Source organism: Leptosomus discolor, chromosome 1 (genome assembly GCF_034619465.1).
Source record: "Leptosomus discolor isolate bLepDis1 chromosome 1, bLepDis1.hap2, whole genome shotgun sequence".
Taxonomy (NCBI): domain Eukaryota; kingdom Metazoa; phylum Chordata; class Aves; order Leptosomiformes; family Leptosomidae; genus Leptosomus; species Leptosomus discolor.
The window spans coordinates 94,194,988-94,215,775 of record NC_141391.1 but is presented as its reverse complement, the minus strand read 5'-3'; the positions used below and the strand labels follow the sequence as shown (position 1 = coordinate 94,215,775).

Genomic DNA, 20,788 nt, shown 5'->3' with positions numbered 1-20,788 from the left:
CAGAACTGAAAAACCCTTTGATAGTATACTGCATGCAAAGATACAGATGTAAAGATGCATGACCTCTGGAAATACAGAGAATAAAAAATGCACAGGATCCAAGGGTAAGGTACTTCAGCACTGTTAGCTTTGTCTACAGGACACCAATGCATACACAACACATGTTTCCACTAGCTTTTATTTGTTTGAAAATAAAGACGCAATTTTAACCCTAGTTTAGCCCACAGAAATACTGCAGAGTTCACAACACAAAAAAACTTTATACTGAAGGGGATTTTGTTTCATGGCTTTTCCTGTGACTACATCCATCTGCGCTTGCTCATAAAGATCCACTCCTAAAGAGATTTAGTCTTTGTGTTCAGCCTTCTCCTACTATAGTCACTAGCAAATATTAAACATGAAATCTAGTTGGAGGGCAAGGCAATATAAAAATGTTTAGCTTCTCCCTGTACCTTCATGTTCTTCAGCGTATTTCCAATGAGCCTACAATTAAGGCTGAAGAAGAGACCCTTTTGTAAGGTGGGTGTGTATCAGTCCAAACGTATGCCACCAAAACTGAAACTAAAAGTGGGGCAGGGGCAGCCTTGGACCTCTCTCTGATGCCCAGTCTAGTTTAGAAATACCAGATATCACATGGGGAATCTGCACAAGACCTTCCCCCAAAGCAAAATAAAAAACAAACCACCATTTTAAAATTCCTCATTGTTTTGTACTAGGTGTCTTCCCTGTTTCCCAGGCAACTTCAGAGAGAGAGAAAAAGATCTGATGTAGTTATATATGTGTATGTATTGAGTCAAATAAAACTCAGGATCCATTCTTTATAATAAAAAGGAATTAAAAGAACCTGTAATTGCAATTTGCCACTATTAAAATCTAACAGCAACTTTGTGTCGGATAATTGACACAGATTCATCCAGAAACAGAGGAGAACAAAAAAAAAAAAAAAAAAAAGGGGGGTGGTGGTGAGGGGGCAGGTGTACCACTGCTCCCCGGGAGAGCTGCTCCCCTGTGAACGCCGTGCGCCCAGCGAGGGGCAGATACACCGCAAGGGCTTTACGAACGAACACGTCGCCGCTTTGGTGCGGGGCTGCCCGAGTGCCTGGGGCGGTGGGGGGGTGCTGTTGCCAGCCCGGCCGCGCTCTGAGGGCAGGCACCCCCTCCTCTCCTGCTCGGCCGGCTCTAGGCACCCACCACCCCGGGGAGACCCGGCCGCGCCGCCCCGCCCCGCCCCGGAGCCGGCGCTGCAGAGCGGCCCGGGCGCCCCCAGCTGCCCGCCGGGCGCTGCCGCAGGAGGCCCCGCCCGGCCCGGCCCGGCCCGGCGGAGGCGGAGCCGCGCAAGACTCGCAGCCGCCGCCGCCGCCTCCGCTGCCGGAACAGCTGCCGCCCGCGACGGGGCCATGGAGGAGTTTCACCCCCACAACGACGAGGTAGGGGCCGCCGCCCTCCGACGGGGCTGGGGGTGGGGGCTGTGCCCGGGCGAGGTGCGGGGCCCTCCGCCAGCCGGGCTCCGCGCTGCCCCCGCCGCGCCGGAGGGAGACGGCCGAGAGCCCGACGGGCAGCGCTGCCAGGGCCGCTGCCCCCTACCCTGGCCGGGCCGGGCCGGGGAGGTGGAAGGCTGTAGTTGTACGGGTGGGCTGTGCGCGGGGACCTCCCGTTCCCCGTCCCTCGGGCACCCCCGAGGGCCGGGTAACACCTGGCGGGCCGCCCTGGGGCGGATCGGGGGGTCCTGGTGCGGGCTGGGGGCTTGGCGCTGCCTTCTGCCTGCCGGGGGGGGGGGGCTCCGGTTGTTGCCGCCGGGCCTGTTCCCGTTCTAGGAGCTAAAAGTTCCTGCGAGGAGAAGTGGAAGCGGTGTTGGGGGGTGCTGCTGCCCGCCGTGGTGCTGTCAGTCTGCGGCCATTTTTCTTAGATCACCTCTGGGATAAAAAAAAAAAAACAACCAACCAACAAGTGCTGGGGTGTGCTGCAGGCTGATCCCTGCCAGCCAGAACCGGTGGAGCCTTTCCCTCCCGAGGGGCCTTACTTCGGGTCTCTAGCCACCAGTTTTCATTAAACAAACCCCAAACAAACTCGTAGAAACGTTGTCCTTCAGGTTTCCGTCCTTCCCCAAGTGTTTGAAATGGATGGATGCGAAGCGGCAGATGGCACAATGGCACCTGCCGTGCTTCCTTTGGAAGCCAAGCTAGATGCTGATGAGTGGGAATGAGCAGAAAATGGGAGTCATTAAAACTTGCAAGCTTTTCCTGCACATTAGAAAGTTACTTGGGTAAGCTAATGACTATGGAAACCAGTCTTTTTGCTACTAGGGTTGCAAAACTTTATGTTCCCATCTGGCAGCAAGATGTAACCCATGGGTTAGTAGGTCTGTGACTCCAGTAAAAACCCCATTTAAGACCCAGAGGAGAAGATTTGCCATTTAACTTTTTGTCTTAGAGAATGTTCCCATGACAAGCATAGACAGTGGTGGAGTTCAATCTTTACAGAAGACATAAATCGAACCTGTTTCCAAGCTCACTGAGGCCCAAGCTTTTTGAGCCCACTCAAACGTGACTAGCAAAACAATGCTAAACAATGTATGTATGGTTCTGGGGAAAAAAGTGAGATTTCAGAATTATACTAATGGACTACGCAATGCAAATAACCAGACAAGGGGGCTGATCGTTACGTGTTACTTAAAGTCAAACTGCATCATTTGTTTGCTTTTCTATCAGAAATAATAATAATTAATTTTATTACAGATGATCTTCAATGCTGATGAGGCCCACAACATAGTTAAGGAGGTAGGTTTTAGCTAACTGATATATACCAAAAGAAATTCTTTACCTTACCTTGCACGGTAGTGAAAGCAGTTACTTTCATTGACCATCCCAGATGAGTTCAATCTTACATGAATGTAGAATCAAATAAGAATGGAGTTTCATTTGGAGCTGCCTTAAGCTTCAGTTGATTGCTCTCTTCAACTACCTAAAGAGAAGGAGGTGGATGAGAGAGGAGAGAGCCAGAATTCGCATTACCATGGAAAGACGAGGAGCAGCAGTCACAAGTTGCAAGGGAAGTTCACTTGATTTATTATTTTCTTCCCCCTTTACCCAGCTAGAGAGTAGTTAATCACCAGAGAGGTCGTGGGGAGAGCTTGTGGAGTCTCCTTCCATAGAGATTTTTAAAACTTGCCTGGACAGGGCCTTGAGCAACGTGATGAGTCTTGGAAATTAGCCTTGCCTTGAGCCAGAGGTTGCACTACATAAGCTCGTTATTCTAGCAATGCTTTTGAAAAACGAATTTTACACAAAAAAACGGTGTAGCCTGATGGTCTAAATTAAATAACTAGTAACTGGGAGGTGATTAACAAAGAGCCTGTGGCATACAGATGCTGTCAGGTTTTGCAGGGAAATAACCATTTTGAGAAAGGCTTTCCTAGAGGGGCTCTGCCGGTCCTTCCCACCTGCCCTGTCAGGAAGGGAAAGGGCTGCGCTTTTAGAACTGCTCCAGTACACAACAGCAAGCTCTTGGATGTCGGATAAATGACAGTTCAACCCTTTATGTCACTGTCCCTGCCTTGAAAGGCCAAATACGGTACGACGGAGTCTCCAGATGCTGGGAGTAAGGCCAAGCGTTGGTGCCTCTGATTGAAAGCTTAACCAGAGCCAAGGAGCTCTAGCAGAGGGTGCATTTCTGGAAGGACCCAGATCCCCGAGGGGTCTTGTTGTCCCTCTTCTGTCTTCTGTTTTGTGAATGTTTGTTTCCATTGAGTCCTTTGTCCAGCTTTATACACTATGATCAGAACTAATTGGTCTTTTTAAGATCTGGGACCGAAGTCTCTTACACAGCCTGTTAGTGGGTGCTTAGCGCGCGGGATTCGTCTTACTGAATCAGAGAACATAGTTTTGTTTTACATAACCTTTTCCAGGTGTGCATTTCTTAACTGACTTTCTCAGTTTTGAGAAGTATCCATCAGCACATAGTTCTGAATATCTTAGGAGCAGAGAATGCAGTTAAGAGTTAGAGAGAAGGCTTTCTGTTCAATCATTTTAAATTTAAGCAAGGGCTGGCCAGTCTGTAGCCGTGGGAGAACAGGCAATTTTCAAACAGACAATTTCAGATATTTCTTGTGCTGCAAGATATGACATTTGAGTATCTCTCACTCTCTTTACCTTTCTCATCTTTTAATCTGGGGTATGCATTTCACTATTGTCTCTAGCTCTCAAGGTTTTGGTATATTGCTTGCAGGCTCTGAAAGGTTGGTCAGCACAAGCTGGCGTTATTGATCGGAGCAGTACCATTTCCATTCCAGTAGCTTCTGAAAGCCAAGCTGGAGTAGGCAGTCATTAGGAACAGGGGGATGTGTTAGTATCTTCACTGGTAAATAGATCCAGTCACTTAACCTGGTACTTAAAGCATATGGCTAAGGTCTTTCCTACAAGAAATGTTCAGTCAGAGCCTTATTTTTCTCCATGTAATAATGTGGTATATGTGTACTAAAAATAAGTTTCCAAGAAGGCTCATTTTACTTCCCATTCAGCAACTGATACGTGATGAGCTCAAGTGATTTCAAGTAATCCAATTGCCAGATAAAATTCCTCAGATTATGCAAGACATTTTAGACCTCTACGTTTTGAACTATGTTTACTGTAACTATTTTTTTTCCCCTCTATTTTAGTGCATAGAAAATGTTTTAGGCAAGGCAGATTATAATCACAACAAAGTCAACCAGTGGACTGCTGCTATAGTAGAACAGTCGCTGACACATCTGGTAAAACTGGGAAAAACTTACAAGTACATCGGTGAGTACAAGCAGTCATACTTTTACCACGTACGATCACAATGAATAATTGCTGAAAGGTTCATTCGAATGCAGTGCTATATTCAGTAGAAAGTTTTAAACTGTAAACAAAGCAGAGCAGATACCTGAACTCTTCTGTTATATAGATTTTTAGTAATACCTGTGGTAAAACCATGGCAGTTTCATCTGGGCTGAGCATGCTAGCAACACTTAGTACAGAAGATGATATGTTACAGTCTTTCCTGACTGTTAAGCAACTCCAAACCAATTATATCACCTTTTTGGTATCAGTTCAGGAAATAATTGCTTGTCTTAAATAAAATTTTCAGTAGGATTAAGCTTCCTGTAAATACAGACATTTGGAAGACTTTAGTCCTCTATGCTGAGTCATATCCCATTGTATTTATATGCATTTCTGTGGAAGGGGCACGGAAATAAGTAGAAGGTTAACCTACTTCAGTCCTTTTGTGGAGTGTTCGCAATTTGCTCTGTTTTGAAAGTCTTGGATTCAGGTGGTCGCTGGTGTTGAGACCATTGCAGGTCAGTCTAGAAATGCTGCAGGTTACTAGGGTGTGGTTTCAGAGAGCAGTCAACCGGTACTTTTGGGAAACAACTCTCGTCATGTGTGACTTCTGCTGTACCTGTGAGGATGGCACCTGCAATCCCGTTCCGAGGTGGATGTGACACAAGCCATATCTAAGTAGCTTAAAAGATAAAACCCATGATCCTATTAGCAAGCATTTTGTTAAAGCCGTTGTTTTTATGCGAGTAAAAATAATCGTGAACTGAATACCAAGTTCTTGAGGAAAATACTGGGGGCGAGGGGGTTGTCAAAAAAAGGGTTTGACTTAGCTGAATGCCGCCTGCCAGCCATTTGAAAATGGAATGCAGGCTTGAGTTCAGAAGTACCGAGTGATTCACCTCTTCTGCTTTAATAATGAATTCCTTGGTTTCGTGACTGTGTCTTGCAGTAACCTGTGCGGTGATGCAGAGGAGTGGAGCGGGTCTTCACACAGCAAGCTCGTGCTTCTGGGATACCACAACTGATGGTAAGTTTCCTCACTCAAATTAAAAATTTGTAGTAAAAGAAATGTTACTTACTGCTCAGTTTTAATAGTTAGGTTGAACATTTTCAAGAGTGATTGTAGAAGCAGTAGCTTCCAGGATTAGATGCTTGTTTACAGTCTCAGCAGAAATATTTTGTTAACTGCCTGCATTTGGAGCGATTGCTTTGTAAATTATGAGAAGCAGGAGCAGAAATGCCTTCATTCTGAAACCAGAGTCAAAACATTTAATCCTCATCGGTAACCACAGATAAGTTGAAGAGGCAGTAAAACGTTTACTCACAGTAAATGCGAGTGGGTAATCCTAAACATACCCGCCTGTCTACTGCAGGGGGACAGCGCTACTTTGGAGGAGAGCAGGACTTGGTAAAAAGTGGAAATGGTTTGGCTAACAGTCTGTGTTTCAGCTGCTTAAGAATCAGCCACACTTTAGATGTGTTTTATTGCTTCTAATTTAGTTCTAAATGCATCTTTTATTTGGTTCAGGGTATCATGGGGAAACGAGATTAAAATCACATCTGTCACAGACTCGGAAAGGTCTTGTTAGAAGATTTAGCTTAAAAATAGAGATGGCATGAGAAAGTTAAGGAAACAAGTACAGTTTAATCTTCAGGTTTCTTTGGCTTGTAAGGCATTGATACAATACAAGAGGAAAAATTACAGAAAGTAAATACACTAGAATGAATTCGATCCAGTCTTTTTTTCTGATTTCTTGTCTGATTATCTTGCCAATTTCAGGATGAGATTTTCAAGGATTTTTGCAAGTCCAGCTTTTAAAGAGAGATAATGAAATTGTGTTTTCCTGGAAACTGTCTCAAGCATGCAAGGCTCATGTCAGGTGGTAAACAATGTCCAAGTTAATGAAAATGTTTTGAGGAGTGTAGTCTGTTTATAACTACGATGACGTAATAGTACTTACCTGAAGTCACAGCTGAATTATTCGTACTAATTTGACATCATTTACACTGCAATAAAGTGAATATAGTAAAGATGCTGGCCTTCTATTTTTATTTTGTAATAATCTCTTCTAGGAACCTGCACAGTGAGATGGGAAAACCGAACAATGAACTGCATTGTCAATGTGTTTGCTGTTGCTATTATCCTGTAGCTGACTGGAAGAGAAATACAAGCAACACCGAAGCCTTTAAAGAAACGAAATCATCCAAACACATGGCTAAATGTTTCCAACCATTATTTGTTGGGTTTTTTTTATGAGGAGCATACAGAAGTTCTCCACAGAGAGCATACAGTCTCAGCCAGTTCTCATAGAGTCGTTATCTGAAAGCTAGCAAAAAATTTAAAATATATATATATATGTATCTATCTAAAGAGAAAGTTTTAGTAATTTAAATATTCAGAAGTATGTTAATGAGAAGATGCCACAGAGATCAGTACAATTTATATCAAAGCTAATATCAAAGATACTTTATTCAAGAGGAACAAAACAAATCAAGGGAAAGGCCAAAGGGCAAGCAAGACCCCTCAGGATTATGGTGCGTTTGGGAAAAAATTACGAACCCAATTCAGAGTGGATAGACTGTAAACAATACTGGTGCTTCGTGTTTGATTAACTGTCCCCTTGAATGCTGGTGCTTGTGAATCGCGTAAGCATCACATTTTGGTCAAGCATGAACATTTACGTTGAAACTAAATCCAGTTAAGCTTTTCCCCTGGAGGCAGAGGATGACTTCACTGGGACAAAGGTGAAATACGTGAAATACACCTAGTCCTAGCAGAATGCTAATTTATCTTCAGAATGAAGAACATAATACTTGTTGCTGATTCAGGGAAACATGCTGGGAATCAGACATCAGCCCTTAATTCATCGTTTATAAATCTGAAAACATTCTAAAGGTACTTAAATTTCATTTTATTCCATGACTGCAGAATTTGTGACAAGCACTTTACTGATTCCTTATGCAGTGGGCAGGAGCTAGGGCAGTAAGGCTGGACCCACGTTACTCCAAGTGGGATTAAAGTGGTCGGAGAGACGGCACACCCATTTCTAGAGGATCTTGTTAGCTTTGAAAGCATTTATCTTAAAGCAACATACCTGTTCTTTACAGGAGTGTTTCCCAGGTTCTCTAAGTCTAGAATTGGATCTTAGTCCTATGAAATAATACAGTTAAGTTTTAAGCACTAAGAATTGCCCTCCTGTAAAGATTTATGCAAGTTCTTTGCTCACCTGATGAGTCTTAACTTGAAATATTCCATGTGGAAGAAAAGCATTTGCACACACGCAAGTATTTGCTATTGAGGCCTACATTTTTGTTGATTAATGCACAAATTATATGATAAAAAAGATGTATCAATACCAAAAATGCCTAAATGATTGCTGCCACTAAGTGGCAGCTACATTAAGTTGTTTTCTCAGATGCTGCTTCAGGATAGCATTTTTTCTTTATTACTGCATGTCTTTGGAAGAGACTGGTAACTACCTAACAGCTACCGTAAGGCTGTTTTGGATTTTAGCAAATGAGTATTAAAGCACTATTGCGCCGTTTTGTTCAGGGTTTTTTTTTTTTTTTCAGATAACTGACTGTTAGGGCATGTGGCAAATGTCCTGTACAAAGAACAAGCTAAAAACTGTTTCATTGCTTAAATCGTGTCTACCTATAGCTATTATGAGACGACAGAAGGAACGCGTGTGTGTGTAATTCACAGTACCGTTCAAAATCTCTTGCTTCGCAGACAAATAGAGTTCCGCTTTTACCTAAGTGCAAGTAAAATTAATACTGTAAAACTGCATTTGCCTAACGGGCAAGCGTAGCGTGAAGATGTATGCGTACGTCGTACTGACCTTCAGACGTGTAATAGTTTAACATCATTTGGGTTGGGACAGCAATTCCTGAACTATGTGCCAGCATCCAAGAGCTGAGTGGTGGAACTGACCAAAATGCAGTAGTTTCACTGACACGTGGGATTGTTCAAAGTGCAAAAATAAGTAGGGTAGCAACTGGAAGGAAAAAGGTGTGGTTCGACTGATACAGTTTAAGAAGTGAGTGAGTAAAAATAGCAGTGGCTGTTGTCCCACGTTAAAGGGCATTAGGGTGCCACGGTCAGAAGAAATACTCCAGGTAGCCACTTGTAATCTCATTTGGTGTTTTTGCTTTACTTGAAAACAAGATGCACTGAGTAAGACTATCAGTTTAATGAGGCTTGGTGGAAGTTGTGCTGCAGAAGAAACCTAGAAAATACTGCTTAATTATAAAACTGCTTCATTTTTCTTTCTACCAAAAAAGAATAAAGTTTTGCCTTAGTTGTATTTTTGCCTTGTGTTCTTGATCAATATAAATAAGAACTGAGAAAAATATTCCTCTTGCTTCCCTTCACTTGTATAGAATAGGGCAAACTTGCGAAATTTATTGAAGTTGGGTGGGCGTTTCAGAGACAAGACCTCATCAAAGGCGAGTTCCCAGACTTGGCCTAATGTCTTACACCTCTCCTCTACTCAGTCCTCTTCCTCTTACTGCTTGTCTCAATAGTGCAAGCTGAAGTTTTGTTACTCCAGAAGGATTGTTACGAAACTCTGGGAAAAGTATTTTCATGCCGCATCATATCCTAGTGAGTTTAACTTCTTTCCCATCTTTCTTTTCCCCATCCTCTGTGGGTGCAGCTACTTGTATTTAATATAACTCTCAAGACAGATGCTGAACACCATTAATTGCTTTTCCAAGTAGTTTATTTTCAAGGATAAAACTATGAATTGCAGAATATGAAAACCCACAGCAACATTTCTGTAGTATTTTCTATCAATATAATGTTTTCTTGGTTGTTGCAGTCGGAAATGAGTTACTGCTAACGATGGGGGCCTTATAAATGGGACAGAAGAGTTTGCGCTAAGGTATAGCCCATATACGTGGAGCTATATGTTCCTACATATGATTTCATGACAAAAGACACCTTCCCTTGCAGATTTTGTTAATCTAAACAGAAAAGTGTGAAAGGGAAAAGTAAGGGAGCAGATTCATTAGTTTCCTTTTCATTGCCTGCCGGATGTCTGTCAGTAACTTGTTACCTTTCTGATGCCAGTCTTCCCATTATTCTCAGCTTGGTCAGGGAAACAAGTGCAAATCCTGGTATGTTTGGTTTAGATTCATGCGATCTAAAGCACTTCACAGAAGCCACTGAAATCCCAGCTTGTTATCTAGCCTGTTTAGAGTTGGGCCTGAACGTCAGAGCACTGACACTCTAAATGCACCATAAAAGTCAGGACATTGACTACTGGTAGCCTACGTGTGTTAGTACAGTAGCTGCCGTACAGAGGAAGTAGGGGTTTGCGCTAATACAGACAGCAGATCCTGTAGCGAACAGTTCTTACCTGATCGCTGGGATGTGCCTTGTTGCCTCCTGAACAGTCTGGCCAGGTCGTTTTGTTCCCATTTAATTTGGAGAGGGATTTTTTAGCACGGTCACAGTGCGACAGGAGCACGGAGCCAGACCGCACCCCCACATCAGAATAACCTGAGCCAGGAAGTCCTGCCTGTGCCTCTGCAGGACGTTCCCAGCTGGAAGCCAGCACTGGTTTGTCTCTTGGGGAGTATCTGAGCTTAGATGTTGCATTCCGTAAATGCGGCAACAAACCCCGTTGCAAAGTGGCTCCAAAGCGACGCAGTCACGTTCACGTTGTGTTGCACGTGAGCTGCTGCAGCCCGCTGGGTCTATGCCGGGGGTCTGTGGACATTGGCTTACGGGTGGAATGGTTTCTCTTACCCCCACAATGGAAGGAAGGCTGCAGCCAAGCCCCCTGTGCCCACTGAGGGAGGTTTTTCTACTCCAATGAGTCTAAATCACTGTCAAGTAACTGGAGGTTTTAGCTCACGTGTTCCATCAAGCGTCTGTTTTCAAACACAGGAAACATACTGTGGCAGCAGCTTTATTGGTTACATAAAAGTTTTCTAAAAAGGAACAGAGTAGTGCTAGAGTGGCAGCTACAAACATCCCTGTAACTCCCATCCCACTGTCCGACCTAAAATGACTTGAAAAGGAGAATCAGGGTTACAGAAACACACCTCACTGGTCGTGATGGTTTGTGTCAGGCACTTACGGTTGCTCTCTCAGGCAAAGAAGCTACTGGGGCCATGTAGCATGAGTGCATGAAGGAAAAGAGGCAGAAAGGCAAGATCTGTAGTGACACTACCATTTTAAATAGCTGTTTTTACCATATTTGTAAATTAATTACAGAGTTTGTAATCTACGCTTACGTAGGTTCACAGAGTAGAGACCACAGGGAGTCCGGAATCAAAGCCATTAAAATCCCCCACTCACAGGGGAAGGTGGCGAGATGGACCAGCTGGCTCGGCTGTGAGAAGCTCAAACTTCTTTCTAGTCAGCAGGTTCTCCTCCTCACAGGCCTATATTGGATGTCATTAGAATAATTTCTGAACAGCACCTTCTAAATCAGAAGCACCATCATATATGCAAAACCTTCCATCACATCCGTAAACACCTTAGGAAGAACTTAAACATTCTGTGCTATCTGCTTTTGTAGAGTTTACTGAAATTTTTGAGGCAGCCTTTATTCAGTTCTTGTTCAGGACCACCTGGGGGTGAAATTAGTAAGTTTAGTTTAAAGTAAATTTAATTTAAAGTAAAATTAGAGATTGGGGGAAAGGGGGATGAATGAAATGAAGTCCTTGTTTGACAAAAACAAAGTGTGATCTTTCTGTACATAACTTGTTGCACACACACACACATACATATTTATAAATATGTGAATCCCTTTTATTTATCCATTTCCTTAACAATTTTGAGTCATATTTTGTTCATTTAGGATTTCATCTCTTGTTGCTTATTTCCACTTCAGCAGTGTCTCGGTATCAAAACAAGGGCTCCAACAGCATTCGTACAAATATCTTGGCCAAAGACAATACGATTTAGCATTTAGATATTAGCCAGCAGAAGTGAGAGGGCTGGGAAACAGCTATGGCTGCCTTTCTTGCTACTCAACAGCACTCCGCTTGAGGCAGTCACGACTTCATCCAGTCTCAGGCAGTAACTTTGGGGGCTTCTACTGTGGCTGTTCAAACTGGTCTGAGCAAATCACACAAGAATCTACTGCAGGGTTTCGAGTGACATCATTTCTTAGTTTGAAATGTCTTCAAAAACATGTAAGGACCTCACAGATCAATGCTGTAATACCTGTATGGTGTTCTGAGTTGAACATTTTAGGAAATTAATCTTAGACAAACTGTAACCACGGCTGTAGCTAGATCATCTGCCAATGTTGTGAACAGATTATAGTTGCCTATTTCATGGCTCTCATTATAGGTCCCCTGAACAATAACTGAAATGATTATTTGTAGGGAACAACTTTGCAAAAGCTAGGTTTGGCAACGAAGAAATTGAGTAGTTTTAACTTCAGATCTAGATCAACGGAGGCTTTAGGGATCAGTGCTGAAATCTTCCAAGCTCACCTCTTTGTACCGTTGCTTTGACGTCTTCAGCAAACTCACGCAGTTGCCTGGGGGGCTTTTTGTGCAAAATTTTGGCTTCATTTGAGCAGCAACTGGTAAAACCATGCTTTCCAGGCTGGGCTTCATGAATTGCTGCCCATGAAGCAAACACAAACCTCTCCGAACCTGCAGCTCTGCTGCTGCTGCTGCTGGCGGGGGCCTGTGCCACCTTTCGCTTCCCTCACCCGGGCAGTGCAGTCTGGGCAGGCCGGGCTTTACCCGAAACTGGACGTGCCCACCCTGGACCTCGGGTGCTCACTCTAAGCTGCCACCCCACACCGATTTCCCGGCTACGGCAGCTTCACGGCAGTCAGTGCGGAGCTGGCAGCGTTACAGCCTGAGCGCACACCGGCTGCCGGCACCTCCGGGTTTCAAGGCAGGCCCAGCCAGCCCAGCCGCTGGTGTCCAGGGTGGTTCTGCGAGTCCTCGGGTGCCGTCCTCTTGCAAGGGAGCCGGGGCGGCGCGGGGCCCTCACGGCTCCGGGCTCCACTGGGCCGGGGCCGGGTCGAGAGCCGAAGCCGGCGGCAGGTGGCGCCGCGGGAGGCCGCGGCCCAGCTTCCGCAGCGCCCCCGCCCCGCTCGGGCTCCCGTGAGGGGTCGGGCTGTCCCGCCGACCCCCGCCAACCCCCTCCCCTGAGGGGAACCGTGCCCGGGCGGCTGCCCCGTGTGCGGAGCCTGTAACGCTCCGGCGGGTGGCGAGGGGGCAGCACGGCCACGGCCGGTGGCAAGCGGAGCGGGGGGTCGGCCTGGCGCGGTGCTGCCCGGCGCTGGCTGGGGCGGGAGCGTGGGCAGGGCCCGGGGCCGAGCGGCCGAAGCTGCCCTGACTCCCCCGGCCGGCCGGTCGCGGCCCGGGCACCCCCTCGCCGCTCCGCGGAGGAAGGAGAGCGCGGCCTGGCCGGGCTGGGCTGCGGCCGGGAAAGGGCCCGTCGTACGGGGCAGGAACCCTTCCCGCGATGGGCGCTACTCTGCTCGCCTGTGTTTCACAAAAGCCCGGGTGCTTCTCTGCCTGGGGGGCTGGCTGGCTACCGGAGCCAAGGGAGCTTGCCTGACGGACACACCGGGGCCCGGGGTCAGTGCTGCTCCGGGCACTGAGGAACCGTGGAGAGCTGCCAAACACAGTCATTGGCACTGGAAACAGTCAAGGTGGAAATACCCCAGCTGTAGTCTTAAAAGTAGTAGTAGTAGTTGTAAGGCGTAACAGTAACTTTCTTACAAAACAGCATGGGGCAGTTATGGTTAAGCCATTCCTCTTGAAACGTATGTTTTCTGTGAAATTGTCATAGCCTCCAGGAAACATGAGACTGCAAACTGTCATTACTAGCCGACAGATGCCCCGCAGACCGTCTTCTTACTTCCCTACTGGGAATTTGGGAGTTACGGCAGCGGCGGCATCTGTGAGCTGTGTGTGTGACAATCACCCGCCCATCGGCTATTTCTGTATTAGCTGTTGGGCCTCATAAAAGTAAGCTTTTTGTATGCCTGCTTAACTATATATATGACATACTTTTAATTTCAGCGTTGCTACTATTAAAAATACTTTCTCTTGAGAAAAGACATGAGGCTGCCATTCATGTGTTAGACCACAACAGTATTCATGTATTAGACCACAATTAGTAGTGATATCTATTGGCACTGAACAGATGTTGGGGAATTAAAAATAGAAGTGGTGTTATATATTGCCAGCCTCCTTCATTCACCCACTAGAGCTGGTCAAGGGGCTGTACAATCTTGTAAAAATTTGCATGATGTTTTCTCTTTTATAAGCCAAACTTGAAATGGAGAAAAGCAAAGAAGAGAGGCAAGGCGAAGGGTCAGGAACAGCTGAAACAGAAACTTAAGAAAGAATACAGAGCTACAGATTTATTTTTATTTTCCACACAGGTAGATGATTTACATGAGAGGCAAGCTCCAACTCATAGGACCAACCCTGGAATTTACAAAACCCGGTCTCCATCTCTCCCTTTTTCAGTAATTCATTAATTCCCTCAGCTCCTACCTCGTTTCTTTGGGAAAAGATTAAACAAACAAACCTAGCTTGGAAACCTAGTTTAAGAATTGCTCAAACAGTAGCCACTGGAATGTGCGATCCTGCTTGTCCATAATAATAGTACTAGTAGTAATTACCGTGATGTTGTTATTACCGCATCACCTAGAAGCACTAAGTTGGGAACAATGCCCTGCTGTGCTAGATGTTATTCAAACATAACAGAAAAGCCCAGCTACTGTCTGAAATCTGCTCAGTTTGACTGTGAAGGGAAAATTGCAATGGATGGGCACAGGCAGTCCTAGGAATACAGAGCAGCAATATTAGCCACCCCAAAAACAGTGGTCCTAGGGAGGAATTTGAGTCCAAGAGTTGTCACAGGATGAGGACAGAGATGAAGATCTCTGAGGAAGGTCATGGATGAGCATGTTTGTGCTGACTGATATGTCCAGGGCAACAGCAACAGAGGCCTAGGGATCTGCCTACTTAGGAACTTTAGGCACAGGGTTTTGAGAGTTGCACTAAGTCAGACAGGAGAAGGTTTAAGATTAAAATGGAGCATCGACAATCATATAAAATACTTTTTCAGTTATAGATGGGAAAGAAGAAGGGCTGGTAGTTATATTAGCAAGAAATTGTTTGATTAGTTTTTTAAAAGGTAAGAGTATTCTTGAGTTGAGTGGAGAACAAGACAAGTGAGGTGAGAAGTTCCCTTTGCAGCTTGTGTGGCGTTTACAAGATATGCAAAGGCCAGTCCTGGGCAACCTTTCCCACTGACAGTTTTCTCAGCAGGAGTAAATACCTCCTCGGCATGTAAGGCAGTGGTTTGCGCGCTCGCCCCGGCAGTATTTTCTCTGCTGATACAGCTTCCTTGTGCGGTTACAAAATGCAAAAGCTGTCCTTCCATTAGCTGGCAATGAACAGTGTTTTCATCCGCTGGTAGGGGGAGAAGGGAGAGGCCCAGCACCTTGAAACAAATTAAATGTGGATATTAGCTAAATAAGGAGGGAACATCTGTTCCTTCTAAAGGGGAAGTGGCCGTCTTTATGGGTTACAGCTTAGTCCTTGCAAATGACTTGAAAGTAACATTAGGACTTTCATAATTTTCTTGGTTTCGAGGCTAGTTTCTGTTGCTTACATAAGTGCAAGTGTACCTGTTAAATTTTCCTAGTAGTAAGTTGCCTGCACCTATCACCCCCTGACTAAGTCTGAGAAATGCAGATTTGGTTTTGCAGCAGTTGGGGTATGCTGGTTTTCCTATGCAGCCTCCCAAGCCTCACACAGTGGCTCTCATCACCTCCCTCCCTCATTACTACTGTACCCTTCCTGCCAGTCTCAAGATCCCCTCCCCAAACATTGCTACAGAGACCTTACCTCTAATCTGTCACTGTTACCTGTACCCTGCTAATTTATAGCTAACCACCCCACCACCCTGGAAGGGTTTAGGGCATACAATTCCTACAAAGGGAGTCAGTGCATAAAGTGCTTAGATAGGATATTGTCTTCTTGCAGGCTATCAACAAGGAACACTGGTAAATGCTCTAAATGTGCTAATGTTTTGGCCTTGTAATGTGACGCTGAGGCCAACACTCATACCTCTATGGTTATCCTGGAGGAGAGTTGTTATTTGGAGCGGTTGCTTGGGGAAAAGCTGCTGGTATGCCCCAGGCAGCGGAGCGAGGGCACACAGCATACGAACCTGCAGTCCCCAAATGGTCACTTCATTCGTGACGATGGCTGTTACAGTGGTACCAGCTGAACATCTGGCAGATTAATGGAAATGAAGGCATTGGAGCGTTGATTAAGTTACCAGCAGCAATGGCTAGCTTTAGGCAAGATTCCCTGGCTCTGTTTGCAACATGGGCTTTGCTGCCTGCCTCAGGGGCTGTGAAATGGCAGGGAAAGGACTCGCTTCCAGCTGCCGCAATAACTGCGGCAGAGACTGTAGACTTTAGAGGTTTCCTGTAAAATGAACACGAATATTGCGTAACTGAGCATCAGTTAGTCCTCTGTAAGCAGTATTTCATTGCAACCTGTGTTGCTGTCCTTTACAGGCTGTTTCTGTCATTGTTTGTTTTGGCTTGTAGTATTAGATGTTTGCTATTGAGTGCTTAATTGATGCACTGTTGTGAGACAGACAACAGTGGTGGAGAATGATCCACATATTTACTTAACCATTTGCTGCCCTATTACAGTGAGAGTATTTAGTGAATTGTTAACAGATGAGAGGAAGTTCCATAATTTTGAGGCAGAAGGTAGCTGCTGACAGTCTACAGGGCTCTTTATCTGCCTCCTCAGGGGGATTGGCTCTAGAAAGTGTTTCTCACAACTGGTTTGTCAGTCTTTGCTGATTATTTCCTTGGTGCTCTCTGGGCAAGGTTGAGGTCTCAGAGGGCTCGTGTGAATTCACCACCTTGAGCTAGTTTGAGCTAGCTTTGGTTGTCACAGGTGAAAGGGAAGTATGATCAAAAGGCAGAGAGGGTGATAAAACCACAGCAGCAGCTGTCTTCGTTAGCTTTTCATGGGAACTTGCCCAGCCTTGCGTCATCCTACTGGGATATTCATGTATGTGCTGGCTGCATGGGATTGCAGGGTAGGAATCTCTTTGGTCTGTGAGGGTGGAGAGTCTGTGACATGAAACTGGACATTTGCTCTGCCAAAATGCCCGTCTGTTAATACCGGCATCAACAACTGTAGTTGTACTTTACATACTGTATGTATTTTGACCTGTTAGCTGCAAAGAGGTGGTGGCAATTGCCCTTTCCCAGTTCTTCCCTAGGCCATTTCTGCACCCAGGAAAATTCCACCTGAATTTTCTCAATGCTTTCCATCGTTCAGTGAGAAATCTTAGAGCTGCTGTGCAGACCGTGGAGTTTTGCATGGTCCAGTCTAACTCACAGGTGTGTAAAAAAACAAAACCAGCATAAGAAGTATCTATACTTTACTTCAAAGTGACTTGGCCGAAGATATCTCTGCAATCCATTTGTCCTGAAGGCCAGGAACAAAGTTTCAACTCATGGTGAACGGTATTCACATTTTTTCTGGTCTTAACGCCAGTTGACCTACAAGTACAAAACAAAGCCAACCAGAGTTATTCGCAGGGCACTTTGCATTGTAAATTGTTTCCAGAATTATAAAGCATCAGTTCCAAGGGAGAGAGATGGTCTGACTCCCCCTTGGCTGGCCTTTCCCTCCTTCCCTCTATGACAATGCTCAGTGAGGTTCTGCGAATGTGGGTGGGTATTGGGGGGGGGGGGGGGGGGGGGGGGGGGGTGAGTTTTTTTGCCATTCTCCTCATTTCTGAACAATGCAAATGAAATATAGGGTCAAATGCACGCATGTTTTACAGGACAAAAGTACATAATTTGACCCACACATGCTGAAATACTATCACAGAGCAGCTCATAAATGTCTTTCATCATAGAATTGAAAATAAGAATCATCAAGCAGGGGGAGAGAATATTATGGGAGGGGATCAAAATAATTGGTTTGGGCAATGCAGAGATGGCTACAGCCCCGTCTGTAGTGACAGGGGAGGTTGCAGCTGAATCATGTTATGCAAGATGCATGCTGCACTGGTTGGAGCTGGGAGCGAGGCCCTCGTGCCTCTCCCTGCACTTGCAGTGGGCAGAAGCACTTGCAAAATTGGCACAAAGATTGTAAGAGCTGGAGATTTTCGGGAAACTGGCAGAGCTGGGGAGAAGGAAGGAGTGGGTGAGTGGAGGGGTGACAGCAGCAGTTGATACAAGAGGATGGATGGACAGAAATCGGTGGTAGATGGGTGGGCAGAGATACACTAGTTAGCCAGGCAGAAAAGTACCCGTGGAAAAGGAGGGAATGGGATCAGTGGAGGTGCAGAATAGGGCTGGAAAGCATTTGTAAGCTTTCAGCAAGGCTCTCAACACTTTTCCACTCTACTGTAATTAATTTTGTGGCTAGTTTGTGTGTGATGAGTGTAAATGAGACCAGCAAGTTTCTAAGTTCTGGATGAAATGCAAAAATGAATGTGTGGTTCATGACAAACAACTTCTGTGGCTCATATCTGTGAGACTGACACTGTTGTACACAGTCAGACATGAGGATCTTGGTCCTGCCAACACTTATAACCATTAGCATCTTAATATGTGCTCCTAACACCCTTTGAGCATGTATACCTATGTGTTTGAGGTGTCAGGGCTTACACCTGGCTATGATTTCTACAAAGATCTTACTGAAAGATGAAAAAAACGATCAACATTGATTTGCTAAGAACACTCCAAAATAGAGCAGGATCCTGCCTAATGAGACCCTAACATTATTTCTTGTTTGTTCAAAAGTATATTGTGTTTCACAGGCTGCTTTTTATTTGTTTTTTTCTGTTTCTAATTTGGTTTAACCCACTGTTTGAAAGGCAGAAAGTCCCCACCCAGCAGAGAAAGTCTTACAAGACTGAAAAGAGGAACACCTATTTTGCAACCAGGGCAGTTTTGCCCTGGGACGTGCACGATAGCGAACAGGCAGTGCAGCATTTTTATTGTAGGTTAAAACTTAGGAAAACTTGAATTTCATTTGCCTGTATGCACACTTCGCAAGTATGTACCAGGGAGGAAAGGAGGACTAGATGAGACTCAGTACGTATTGAGGTCTGACTTGAATATGTTATCTGAATATGGCCAGGTGCCATGCCTCCTCCAAAGCCCCTTTCCTTTTTCCAAAATCAAGATGAGGCCAATGGAAAGCAATGCTGCCCAGCACCCTGGAGGGTCAGGGTCTTTAACTGTAAGACTAACGACAGTGAACTAGAGATCAAAGATATTGAGGAATTAATTAACTGCTTATTTCAGATGACTGTAAAATGGGAAGACAGAGGAAAATATTACATAAGAGGGTAAGGAAAACATGCTGAGCTGAGGCCATGAGTGAGACCAACTTTTCTCTTCAGTCACTTTGAATTGAACTCCTAATTGCTTCCGTTATTTGAAACAGTTATTTTAAAAATCCAACAACTGGCTTTTCTTGCCATTTTTCCTTTGAATAGGGAATTTGTAGAACTGGATGGAAAGACAGATCAGACATCAGTCCGCTTTGTAAACTCAGATACAGGTTGAGTTCAACAGTGCACACCACACAGACTGCGCTTCTGTCTCTACTGATGGTGTCAGGAGGGCTAAGAGGTTCTTACCTCTTTTAGAGTCATCTCTGCAGATAAGGCAGAGCTAGGACCACAGGTTAGTGTTAAAGGACAGCCTTAACGGGAGAGCACCTCACAGTGTTCATATCCCACTGGAAGTGGGGATGATTCTGGAGGGTGCACGGAGACGCCGGCGAGTGTGGGCAGTGGCAGAGCTCTGCCAGAGCAAGCACAATACCTCATTTACTTTGGCACCCAGCAAATCAGGAACTTAGTAAAGATGAAAGAGTTTTGTGGTGGCAACCGACCTTCGTCAATGAAACAGGGAGCTCCCTCAAGTCCTGCCTTCAATCACTGACTGCCATCCCCCTCGCACTGCTTCCCCTCTCTGTCCACAGAAGTCACCTTGAGATGGCCCTGCCTTTCAGAAAACCTCGCTGGTGCTACTGCAGCAGGGTCGTGGTGCCAGATAGTGTTGCCTAAACTCCTGAGTACCATGTGCAGTTTCTCAAACGAAGGTGAGAGGCCACCCTTTGTTTCCAGGGCCAGGCCCTTTGGAGTCAGCAATTTGACAGCAAAAGAATCCGTTTATTGTGAAAGTGACCCCTTCCCCTGCCCCCAAGAGAGAAAAATCCTCAAACACACGGAATGAGGAAATTTTCAGCAAGAGGCCCAGCCGATAGCGGTGGTCAGATTGGAAGCAGCAGCATTTGGCCACAAAAGAGGACTGCCCTTTAAGCTTGTGTGTAGCCAGCTGCCCTAGCCTTCTCCTCCGCTGTATGTCCTGCCTGCGAAGCTGTGGTGGTGCTGCAGCCACAATTGTCTAAGAATTTATATGTAATGTAAGTGTTGTAAAAGATGTTTGATTAAGAAAAGGTCTGTGTCTAAGATGTCTCACCAGTGAAACCACTGATTTGGGGAACTTCTATAGACCAGGCAAGCATTTGGAGTAAGGGCTTTACTCCTTTAACACCTAGAAGAGAGTAACATTATCTAAAAATGCACATCCCTCTGTGCTTTGCTGAAGACAGGGAGAACTTAAGCTAGTTTCTTATGTTTATATTTCAGCGCCATCCATTTCACTCATGTATCCCAGGTTTTTAAAAAAATTAAGATTCAGACCACAACTGATAATGCGTGGCTTGCTATTTTAGCAGGATTTAATATAACAAACCATTGAAAGAAACTGCGCTCTCACCTGCATATTCTTTTGTATGTTTTAAGAAGACGATAGTGATTTATTAATAAGCACAGAATTCCTTTTTCTCAGTTCGAGGTGACAAACAACCCCTGGTACAAGTGTGCAGGAGGACAAGGAGTGTCTTTACAACTGGCTGAGTAAGGAAAGATCCCTGGAGTTTTAACAACAAACATGGCAATGTTTAGAAAATTAATGGGT

At 45.2% G+C, this 20,788-nt stretch overlaps 1 protein-coding gene across 1 annotated transcript; it reads left to right on the top strand.

The window, feature by feature from the left end:
• The first annotated feature begins 1,374 nt into the window (after nucleotides 1–1,374).
• On the top strand, nucleotides 1,375–9,106 carry DYNLT3 (dynein light chain Tctex-type 3). The gene is made up of 5 exons (XM_086470348.1): nucleotides 1,375–1,427; nucleotides 2,736–2,777; nucleotides 4,655–4,778; nucleotides 5,749–5,826; nucleotides 6,873–9,106. Exons 1-5 carry the CDS (start codon nucleotides 1,398–1,400, stop codon nucleotides 6,947–6,949), a joined length of 351 nt encoding a protein of 116 aa, XP_086326474.1. The 5' UTR covers nucleotides 1,375–1,397; the 3' UTR covers nucleotides 6,950–9,106.
• Nucleotides 9,107–20,788: the final 11,682 nt, after the last annotated feature.